Raw genomic sequence first — 12,264 nt, 5'->3', positions numbered from 1 at the left:
AGCATGAGTGAATAAGAATTAAGCCATTTGGTATCGGCCATTTTTTGGCTTAAGATTTTTCATGTCAATTTTAACTAAACTCCCGCTGATAGACATGAGAGAGCATTGTCTTGCAGTGTTGCCATGTCCTCATATTTGCAAGTGTTTTTAAGCATGTTGGTTGGTCTTTTAAATTGCCTTTAAAATTGTTCAAATGAAGTCCTTAGCAATGCATATTACTAATACAAAATATGCTTTGGTATATTAGGAATGGTAAATGTATTAAATATCCTCATGGCTATTGCTACAAATATGCCTGTGCAACTTGAGACTGGTTTTGTGGTCCAGGGTGACAGTTTTGTTTAAAATGCTAAAAGTGAATTTAGGCATCACGGCATTATAATGTACAGCATGAAAAATGGATATTCAGTTTGAAAATGGCTAAACATTATATTTAATTGTGTTTTTAAATTGTTCATTAAATTATTATTAGTAGCAATGATGATTTTAAAGTGAGTGTTAGATGATGGCAAACATAATCTTAATGTAAAAACGTGTAATTGACTATCTAATATACACTGATACCAATGGACAAATAAAAAAAAAATATATATATAAAAGTTTTACATGGTGATGTCACTTTGCTGATAAATACTACATGGCAGGGTACAAACTCATTCCTATAGACTCAACACATAACAAGTATGCACTATTTAAAAAATAATAATCTTTCGTTTTTTACACAGAGAAATTATTGTTTTTTAAAAACTTTCATTTTCAGACCCCCAAAAGGCTTACTGTGTAAATAAACCTGCTTTTCTGCTTTTAGTTGAAAATGTTGTAGATGCCCTCTAAACCAGTGTTTTTTAAACCATTTCTGACATTTTAAACCAGCACTAAACATTTTGAATGTTACTCCACCTTACACCAAAAACCCTGCCTGGAACCAACTTGTACAAATCAGGAGGATGTTAAGAAGGAAGACTGAGCTGGATTTACCTTTAAGATGCACGTTCTTCCCTTTTACAGGAGTGCCCTGCTTACTGTCCAGGCCGCTAAGTTTCTCAGCATGGGCTCTTTTAGCCTCCATCCTTCTCTTGCGTGCTGATTTGACGGGCTCGGCCAACATCCTCACTTCTCTTGGGAAAGCAGAGAGGACCTGCAGGGCCCCAGACTTTATTTTGGCCCACTGGCCCTGAACATGGCCAAACTCATCGGTGTCAGAGATCTTGTAGAGCGGCAGGACGTGCAGCTGCTCGTCCTCTGGAATGTTCCGCACTGCGCGGTTATCCTCCTTGGTTAAAGTGCATACCTGCAGTTCACACGAGGCCAATGCATATCTCATTTAGATCAACGGTGTCACAAAATGAAAAGAGAACGTATCAGAAGGACACTGACATTGACGGTGGAAGTGAGACTCACCACAGTGCTTCCATTGGTCATGTTATGTGTGTCTCTGTGGGCATGAGCGCAGAAGTCCACACACGCAGTCACACCAGAGAACGGTCGACCTTCGGTCCTGCCCAGCCGACAGTCCTGCCCCTGATGCTCCTGCTCCACCTGACAGGTTACAGATCATTCGAATAATTTCTTTACAAATGTACACAGGGCTCAGTTTACTTATCTCGGCGGCCATATCAACTTAACAAGGTGGTTAGGAGCTGTTTTAATATTGTGACATTTTGATTACGTAATTCCTACCTGGTTGTGAAAGGCCTCAGGAGCAAGTTTCTTGTACACGGGGGCCAAATCTGATGCCAGATTCTGCAAGTTTTTCTCCAACTTCTCCTCCTATGCACAAAATCAAACATTACTGTCATTTGAAAGATCAAATAAAATACTATAAAAACTCTACCTTTCAAAAAATGTGCAAATTAAAGCTTGTATGTAGCAGATGCAGTCTGCCGTACTTTACACAGCATTGTTGCACCACTGTAAATCAGACACTTGAATTGGCTGACACAGGATTTTTTTATCTCATTTAAAGCCACTATGGCATGTTGGCTGGATTTTGAAAACCAGCATTTGAGTCTTTCATAACAGAGCGTTTCTTCACACGTTTCTAGTGGACTGAGAATGTATCTTCAACGAATCCATCTCGTGCTCACCTCCTCAGGGTAGTCTCCCTGCAGTCTGAACTTCCGGGGCGTTTTACTTCGTGCAAACTTGCAGCCATTGAAGTACATACTCCAGGAGCAACCAAACGAGAAAGAGGCGCCGCATGTGTCTGGATCCAGACCCTGACACGCACATGTGCGACTAACAGGAGAGAAAGTAAATAAGTTACGGTTCAGTCATATATATTATAATATTATACACATGCATTAACATTACTAATGCATTTAATGCACACCGACAGGGGCCAACAACTGACACACATCTTAAACTAAGCTTAAACTAAGCCACAGCAGAATGTTTTTGTGTCTCCGAGCAACGCACAGCTGTTTCTTTTGTTAATAAAACCACATGATTATGAGCTTTTCTCATCTAACACAATTATTACTTATTATTATTTATTATTTTTTTCCACACAATTTACTACATTTCAATTATATTAATAAAAATTCCAATTTAGGAGCAATATTTTTCCCATTGAAGTGATTTCCTGGGGCATTATCTTACCTTTGTATTGGTAATTTTGTAATATTTACCTTATTTAAATATATCTTATGTCTTTGATTGTAAAAAAAAAAATATATTTAATGAATGAAATAAATCGATCAAAAAATCAACAATTAATTAGTATCAGATTGGCCATGACATTAATGCGCTCAATAGATATGTGGGCAATTATTTAAAATGCTCAACACTGCAAAAGGCACCATGTAAAAAGAAAACTCTGACACGCTGTGAGCAGATCTGAATGGAATGACGCCATCAATACTCTTCATTCATGTTCACATTTCAATTTAATAGCAATTGTTATAGTTTAGTTGTGGACAGGCATTAGGTTATTATTTTTTTGTTCATTTTGGTGGCATTTTTGCCCCAATTTAATTTCCGACCCTGCTTCTTCCTACTCTAGCCTGACCTTTTTGGCGGTGAATGTACACTTACAAAAAAATGGTGTGAAGGAGTTTAAAGAAAAGTACTCATTCTTCACAAACACTTCATCAGGAACAACCTCCAAATGTTCTTTTGTATTTGTGTGAGAGAGTGTGTACATGAATCATTCCCACACACTCTGTCCGTATGTCACTTGTGACTCACTCCTCATTGAGGGCGCAGCGTCGGCTAGTGGGCGAGCCATATTTGCAGAGAGTCTGTGTGAGCTCCTGGTACAGCCTGTCAGCCACACTGCGTGGGATCCCCTCCCAGGCCAGGATGAGAATGACTACCACTGCGTTCTGACAGCAGTGACCAGCACGCTGCCGCACAAGACACAGCAACTTCTCTTCCTCACTTCCTCGACGTATGATCTGCAGAATTGTACACATGTGCACATAGTATGTGAACAGACTTTCTGCAAGCTCTTCGCAGACGGCTAGTTATCTCATACGGGTCACTCACCCACTTGGCGATTGGGCAACCTTGTGAGCTCCGCCCCTCTTTGCCTGTATACACAACAACCTCCACACGGACTGCGTTGCCTGTCTGGCCATATCTGTGAAGAAAACACTGCAGTGAGCTGTTTGTATATAACAGAGGGCTTTTCAAAATTTCAACATCTTTTTAATGAGAAGGACCCCCAAATATGACAATCCCTTTGCAATGCGATATACGATTAGTAGCAATTAACAGCACTACATATATTTACATAATATATGTGTGTGTGCCATATATATATATATATATATATATATATATATATGTGTGTGTGCCATATATATATCCATATAATGCTTCCTTGCAAACACGTTAGGAGTCATACTTTTAATCGTGCAACTTATACCATAGTACCATCACAACCTAATTCTGCCATACCTACTGGAGCTTAGTAGTAACCTCTGTGGTAAGAATCACTCTATGGGCCCCTTGAACCTGGTTATAGGCTTCCTGTTTCAGCCTCTAGAGAGCATGAAAGTGTGTTTCTGCTGAAAAGCATCTGTGGTTGCTAATCTGAGTGCAAAGAAATGTATAGCTACATATGTTTTTCTCTGTCAGCGTCAAAACATATTGCACAGCAGGGTACCACTGCCAGAATTTAATTTCCAAGCCCACTATATACCTGTGCAATATTAGTTATAATTTTATATATTATATATATATATATATATATATATTATAATTGTATCTTATTAGTAAATAAATATATTATTTTCATGATTGTATTATTTTTTTTTATTAAAATAATTTCTAAATAAATATAAAACAATAATTGTGGAGGAAAAAATTTGGAAATTAAATGTTTGTATGCAAATTTAAAACTATAGATTAAAAAGGAAAAAAAAAGGATTTTTTTTGTCTCGCCAGTTAAACATTATAGCATGTAAACATAGCAACTGATCTCCACTTCACCTGTTCTCCATCATCTCTCTCACAGCAGCTACATTCGGGCCAGCTCCAAGGTGAGTGTAGTAAGGACCCTCCTCTTTCTCAATTACGTGCTCTGTAGAGGGAAATTGTGTTAGGAGATGAACTGAGTTCTAGCCAACTTTTATTTGAAGTTATGATATGGCTAATAGACTTACCCACACAGTTACAGGAGGGCAGCTCTGTGGTTTGTTTAGAGGGGGTGTTGAGGAGATTCTTGGTCGGTGTGTCCAAGAACCTCATTGGTGACTCCAAGAAGCTGTTGATCGTGTGCTTGGTAGGAGTCTGTTCTCCAGTGTTCACCATGTCCCCATTCTCCAATTGTACACTGGATGTGGACAACACAGTAACACCTCCAGACTGCTCCACTTTGTAAAAACCATTTTGATTTGTGTGCAAGTGTTGATGATCATTAAAGCCGTTGGCTTTAAGGTACATCCCTGGGCTTTGGGGCAAGTCTTTACAGGGTTCACTGGCCATGGTTTGCTGAGGTTGTTGCTTAGCACCATGATTTAGCACATCGTAGGTTTTGGATACCTGAGAAATCATTTGTTGTTCACATTCTTGCCTCAGCCACTGGCTAGCACCTAGATGGTCGTTCGTATGATTGTGAAAGAGTCCGTTTGGTGGTGGTAAAGAATGACTTTGAGCTCCATGCTCATATTTAAAGTGAAAGCCATTCTGCTTACCAGAGCCTAAGATCGTTTCAAAGTTCTCTTTCTTCAGAGAGTTGCTGTAGTACAAGAGCTGCCTGTTCTCGTGATGAGCCTCCGCTATGTACTTTTTCAGGTCTATCTGCGCTTGGGGAAGAAATGGACTCCTTTTGTGCTGGAGTCTCATCTTTTGTTGCAAAATGGCTTTCTGAATGGTGGCCTTGAGTGGGGTTTTCCTGTTGGGCGTCCTCTTGGCCAACGGAATCCTGCAATGGTTGCCCTCGATCTCAGCAGCGTTCTTCTTAGACATCCTGGGTTTCGAAGGTGTCATTTTAGGTTTCCTTGGCTTCTTTAAGTGCTGCCCCAAATAATTATGATTGTATTTCATGGTTTGGGGTGGCATACCTTTTGGGGGACTGTTTTCCGAGACTTGCATCTGCCGGGATTCGATCATGAACGCAAGCTGCACCAATTGAGCTGCAACTTCCTCCTCGTCCCTCTTTCTCGAGATCTGAGTCGCTTCTCCATGCTTGTACTTCTTGAAAGTGCCTTCTAACCTGTCAGATTTACAAAGTGCTTGGCCGTTTCTGCGGTTCTCTGCGGTATAAGATAGCTTTTCACATTCCGAGCTGGCCGCCAGAAGATCCTTCAAGGACAGTTTTCTGGAGGTAGACGCACAATGCTGATTTTGACTTTGGGTGAAGTTGGCTGGCCTGTTCAGAGGGTTGCGGATGACAGACGTCTGTTGCAATGATGAACTGATTACAGAGACCTTATTAGAGAAGACATCTGAAACTGGTTTAGCCTCTCGAAGAGAGTGGTCGCTAGACATTTGTCGCTGAGCATCCTGACTCTGGTTATCGTTTACAAAGGGCACTGTTTGTGGGGTAGCTGCCAGTTGGGTCAAGGCCTCAATAGCTATAGCCTGATCAACACTAATATTCCTATGCTGGACCAGAGACTGGACACTGGGTAAAGATAGTGCAATGTTATCATTCTGATGAGGTTCCTCTGGACTTTCTCCTTGATTTAACTGACACTGATATGGTTCTTCTTTCGGCTCAGTTTTTAAACAGGCATGAGGCCCATAAAGCCTCTCCTCTAGACGTTCCCTATCTGTACTGGAAAAGCAGACCACGGCTGCTAGGGTAGACAAAGCATCTTCATAGCACCTGTTGGTCTCTAAGTGCTTTAAGTGCGGGTCATCAATCTCAACCCATTGCTCCTCCAGTTTGATCTTCTTCAGAGGAACCGTCTGTTCTTGAATGGACTCGGACTCATGACTCATGGATCTATGGATTGAGGCATGTGGCTCGGTGGGATCCACATGTCTCTCAGTGTTTGGTTTCATGTGTTCAGCACCATTATGAGATGTTAGAGCACTGTTGTGAGGGAGAAGTACATCAGTTGTCCCGGGCTCCTTTCCAGGAGGGGCTGGTAACAAGCCATGCTGGAGAGGCGTGGGAACATCAGGTGGAACATTGTGTGTTAAGGATATGTAATGCGCTTCTTCCTCTGGTGTCGCACAGGTCTCCTCCATCTGCTCTGAGCTTGTGCCATTTACTGAGTTTGCCTCTGACTCAACCTGCAGTGGAAAAATAGAGAGATGCTTCAGCAAGTTTTGGCTGTGGTACTGCAATTGGTCATCGCAACTTGTGACAGCTGGTGCACAGTGGATCATGGCCCAGAACTTGGGGTGATTAACCAATATATAAACTTTGTGTTATGTCAGTTACTAGTCGGTAGCTTATATTACAAAATGAACATCTTGATTTCTTTTGTATTCATAATATGTCAATTCATTAATTTACAGTAATAACAACACTTGCTAAGGAAGAGATGTACAGATCATAAAGCTTGATTAATTGTTTAATGATAAGTTAAAATAACAAAATTGGTTTCTGAAAAGCTTTAATGCAGTGAATTTAAGTGAATGAAAGCATCCTGCAACGTTTTAAATCTGAAAGTGCACCATGTATTAAGTTATTGTCTCTCAAAGCAAAGGACGAGAGTCCCAAGCAAATTTCATGTTTAAGTCAACATGAATCATTAACATATTGCCCTTTGTTATGCACGCAGACATGGTAGAATGAAACCTCAGATTTTTGTATTAGTCTGAATGAAAATGCAAACACAATGAAAATGCTCACAAACACTTCTATAAAGGAAAAGAGAAGTTTTGGAAAAATGAATTGTTGAATTTAGTGTTGAATAAGTAGTTGAACAAATAATGTAAGAATAAATGCATATTATAAGAGAATTAATTTTTTTTGACCTTGTATGCATGTCAAGCTGTTGTTTGGGACTCCCAAAACCAAAATATGAACTTTCAAAACCCATAATATGGGCACTTTAAAGGAATAGTTCACCAAAAAGAATACAATTTTGTAATCATTTACTCACCCTCAAGTAGTTTTAAAGCTGTAATAATTTATTTATTCTGTTGAACACAATGGAAGATATTTTGAAGAAAGTTTGTAACCAAACTGTCTTCCATAATATTTTTTAAGTCAATGGTGACCCAAAACTACTCAGGGGTGAGTAAATGATGACAGCATTTTAATTCTGGGTGAACTTTTCCTTCCATATCATGCCTTTACTTTATCCAAATATACTTTGATAAGCCTATAAAAATTGATGTATATTTTAGACCTGTCACATCAAATCCATATACAAAGAACAGTGGAGTGAAGCTGAAAGTTTGTTGTACATGGATGATTAAAAAAAATATGTGTGTGGTTTTATTTTTTAATCACTTAAGTGGCAAAATTTACAGTGCAGATTTAATGGGCAAGTTTATTTTTATTCCTAAAAATATGCATTCTGACACAGTTAAAAATACATGTGCGTGTATTTAAAATGATACAAATCATTTTGCAAGTGATTATTAAGATACAATTAATCATTCTGCATTAAACTGACAGCCACAAAGCCACAACGTACCACAATGTGAACATTATTAGTAACACTCATTATAGCCTCATAATTGTTTTTCCACACTAGAAAAGAAAAAGGAGGCATAGAAGAGAACAAAAAAACTGCACGTGAGAGCCTTCACAGTGTGCCTGCCTTACTGTAACCTAAGTACCTCTCATAAAACAGTTTTACTGCCCGTGTAAAGCAGTGTGCATAAGAAGATTAAATACTTGCGGGAGTCAGTCAGTCATTGTGTGAAAAACTGTGGTTTCACGTTTTTTATATATTTATAAGCAACTTAAATGCGTCTCTCAGCGCAGTGTGTAAATAAATTCAGCAGCACCAACAATGTAGTATTGAGGAAAACTCCTTCATGTATCATTAACACTTGTGCCAGGAGAGGGCTGATGCAACAGAGGGGTCGAAACAAGAGTGAGGCAATAACTTGGCAGGCGCTGCAACTGTTATTACTGGGGGGAATAGGAAGAGAATAGTAATCGGCTCTTCTGATGTTCCCATCCAGTAGTGAAACAAAAGCGGTGGCATCAGTTGCTGAGTGAAACTACTTTCAATAACAAAGTGGTCTGGAAGGGGATCTAATGGGAGGCCTTTGTAAATGTGCAATACAGAAGCCCAAACTTTTGCTGTTATCTGCAAATCATGCCTGCTGAGCATGAGGTCTAATTCATTAGAAATGTGACAAACACTGTAAAAACACAATGAAAATAAGACTCTGCAGACATGAAGGCTGTAAGTTAGAGGTAGTTTGTTTGTGCAAATTTGGGGGGGGGACTTGCAAAGTAAATCCAAAGCTCAGGAAAAACAGCACCGATAGACCTGAGTTTCCACCATCATTTTCTAGGAAAACTTGGCAGGGGGCTAAAGAGAGTAGAGCGCTTATAAAACAGTTACATGTTTCATACATGGACACTTTAGACCGGCTAATTACAGGTCAAATGTAAAACTAGCTTTTGCCTTGTTTACTGGACAGTGAAAACATTAAAATGTGCACCGATCTGCGCATGTAATAAACTTAGTGAAATGCAAAATTGCTTTATTAAAGCAATATGCCCCTTGAGAGGCAGTTTGTAACAGACCCTTAAAGATGTTAAAATCCTGTAAAATCACTTAATTCATTTTAGGGTGGTTATTGCTTATATATTAATAATGGTAGGAATATCACGACCTTGGACCACAAAACCAGTCATAGGGGGTCAGTTGGTTGAAATTGAGATTTATACAGCATCTGAAAGCTGAATAAATAAGCTTTCAACTGGTGGTTTGTTAGGATAGGACAACTTTTTCTGGAATCTGAGGGAACACTGAGAAAATAGCCTCTTACTTGGCATATCAATTCAGATTATGTGGTACCACTTACAATTTACAATGTCTTTAACAAGCCTCGTCCATTTAGAATAAAAATACACAGCTGTACGTTAAATAATAAGCCATTTTAATTAGATTTTTTTTGTGTAAATGTGTAATTTATCTAGTTAGTTTAAATAGTTCATTAAATATAATTAAGTTACCAGTAAGTGCGCAAGAATTCAGCAGAAAATGTGAAAGAAATCTGAGTCTGTGCCTGATTATAAGCAGACCTACAACAACTAACTGCTCAAATTACAGTATCATGGTAACAGTGTCCAAAACTTTCCTGTTTATAAATAAACGAAGAAAGTGTATAAAGAAAGTAAACAAATCTCCTCAGACCGCTACACACTTCTCTTGAATTCATATGGCTCAAAAACAACCGTACACAACAACGTCCTGCAGCATGGTAGAAAATGTGCTTTTTATTGAAAACATCACTAGACGTTAAGAGGGACGGTTTGCTCATTCTCTGCACGTCAAACGTTAGTCTCTCACAGCAGTGCCTCGGCGGCTTTGTTCTTGATTTGTTGTGTCTGTTGAAACGTTGAAAACTCAAAACAGTCGCACTTGACTCTGTCTTCTTTTCATTGTAGTAAAAGCTACCCCGGACACACACACACACACACGCACGCACACCCCTAGCAACAGCACACGTACTGCTAGAATCCTAAGAAGCCTCCCTCAGGAAGCGTTACCAGAGCAGAAGGGGAGTATCCAACCCAAACAGAGGCAGAGGAGGAGAGACCTGACACCCAAGAGCTTTCAGGCTCATTCAAAACTCCCGATACGAGAGAACCACCGCAAAATAGCACGTTGTCACGACTTTAGAATTTAGCAGGTACTCTGAGAAGTTAACCATCATCCCCAAAACTCGAACGTGCATCTTTACGCCACGTTACCGTGAAACCAAACCCCTTCTGAACACATCAAAGTCAGTAGTTTTGCTCAAAATGCTTTGCCTGCACTCTTTCACAACGCCAAACCCTTTTCAAGTCTAAAAACGCACGCTTCCTTCCTGGAGCGCGCAAATAGTTTCTCTGAACTTGTGAGGTTTTTTCATTCATTACGCTGCTGCTTTCCTGTTTCTGAACTTTGGTACTCAGAAGAAGAAAAAAAACTCACGGCGCAGGTGAACACACACACACACTCGTGGTTGCCCTCTTCAACCAAGCTAAACTCTTAGACGCTGATTCGAGCCGCTGCATCAAAAGAAGCCGAGAGCACAAAATGTTCTGAACTTATGAAAGAAAGCCAAAAAATCCTGGGAGTCTGTTACCTTAAAACCTCGCTTTTCCGCGGTTTGGAAATATCCGTGCACCCTACCTTGAAAAGGGAACCAAAACATGAACTGATGATGCAGCAATGACAACAAGAGCATAAACACACACACAAAGCTCCCAGCCCGCGCACACACACTCTCCCAAGAGCATCTGTTTGAGACAATAGCCATTAAAAGCCAGTCTGGGATTGTACCTTTTCATTCCTCAGAGGCAGACCCTCAATTTTGGGCAGCATAATCCTAAAAGGTAGCCATCTTGCCTCCCTCGGCTTCAGAAGAATAAGTGGCCGTAGTGGCAGATGCAGCGCGAGCAGCACAGGTTTGCATGATCAGTGCGGAGGAGAGAGGCTTTGGATCGCCGCTGCCGCAGACAGCCGACGCATGCCTCTCGCAGACGCAGACAGAACCCCGTCAGCCAATCGCGAAAGGACTCTAGCGGCTTGTAAATGTATCAGCCATGCCTAGACCCTCCTAAACAAAGGATCCCCTATGTGGTTTCTTACTCTACAAGTACGCACGAAGGAGAGCGTTAAGCTGTGGTCCGGACATTCATGACACCGGACTGGAGTTCAAAGCCGTCGGGGAGGGAGGGGGGGAGAGAACAGGAAAAGTGGCCTTTCCAAGGCAGGAGCACTATTTTTAGAAACAGACAAAAGTTTCCAAGCACATCACGAACCATTTGAGTCTTATTGTATTATCGGTACACTATGTGAAATAACTAAGCATAACATAATTGTTTTTATAATAATGACAAATAATAATAAATAATGAATGAATGATAATCTAATCAAAATAGAATTGTATCCTATATATTCTATATTTTATCTCTGATAATCTTATATATTGACAGAAATTGTGGTTTTAATAATTAAATACTAATTAATAATACATACATACACATATATATGAGTATGTACTGTGTATATTTATTATGTATTTATAAATACAAACACATGCATGTATATACTTAAGAAACATATTTATACAGAATATAAAATATAAACATAAATATATAAATGTATGTACATGTAAATTCTTTTTGAAAATATATACTGAATATGTGTATGCATATATATATATATATATATATATATATATATATATATATATATATATATATATATATATATATATTTTTTTACATAATATTTATTTTGTATGTGATTACTTGTATGTGTATTTTATTTAACTGTGATTTTAATATTTAAGTATATTTTATTACTTTACTGACTATATTAATATTGCATTATATACAAAAGTCTTGCCATAACAAACACAGAGCTGCAAACACTACATTTATATCTTATATTAAATCACCTATGACTTTATTTAAAGGATAATCACCTCAATTCTTGCTTTCAAAATGTTAAAGAACAAATCAAAAAAATAAACATTACAGCTTAGCAGATATATGACGCAATCCACCATGGATAATGTGTTCAAAATAATACGAGGAACAAAGGCGAAGTGCACAAGTATGACTAAGCGTGCTGCCACACAGCTGTTTTCATAAATGACGTCAGCAAGGAGCATCACGCTCTCTTCTGGAAGGCTGAGAGAGACGCTTCAGGGCAGGCAGCCGCGCTCTCGCTC

General features: G+C 39.2%; 1 protein-coding gene across 5 annotated transcripts in view; it reads right to left on the bottom strand.

Moving 5' to 3' along the window:
- The window catches only part of tet1 (tet methylcytosine dioxygenase 1), a 33,681-nt gene that overhangs the window by 4,382 nt on the left and 17,035 nt on the right, over positions 1-12,264 (bottom strand). For 4 of the 5 annotated variants that reach the window (XM_043255356.1, XM_043255357.1, XM_043255358.1 and 1 more), the window contains 8 exons: positions 4,611-6,690; positions 4,438-4,528; positions 3,490-3,583; positions 3,190-3,398; positions 2,088-2,238; positions 1,681-1,770; positions 1,402-1,539; positions 979-1,291 (listed from right to left, as the gene is read on the bottom strand). In XM_043255356.1, the coding sequence (XP_043111291.1) occupies positions 979-1,291; positions 1,402-1,539; positions 1,681-1,770; positions 2,088-2,238; positions 3,190-3,398; positions 3,490-3,583; positions 4,438-4,528; positions 4,611-6,690 (3,166 nt within the window). Of the gene's footprint in view, positions 1-978; positions 1,292-1,401; positions 1,540-1,680; positions 1,771-2,087; positions 2,239-3,189; positions 3,399-3,489; positions 3,584-4,437; positions 4,529-4,610; positions 6,691-10,865; positions 11,157-12,264 lie in introns of those variants that run through there. The other variant, XM_043255359.1, reaches the window with a different exon arrangement.

Source organism: Puntigrus tetrazona, chromosome 13 (genome assembly GCF_018831695.1).
Source record: "Puntigrus tetrazona isolate hp1 chromosome 13, ASM1883169v1, whole genome shotgun sequence".
NCBI classification, from domain to species: Eukaryota; Metazoa; Chordata; class Actinopteri; order Cypriniformes; family Cyprinidae; genus Puntigrus; species Puntigrus tetrazona.
Note: the sequence above shows the minus strand (reverse complement) of the source record. Positions and strands in the feature narration are given on the sequence as shown.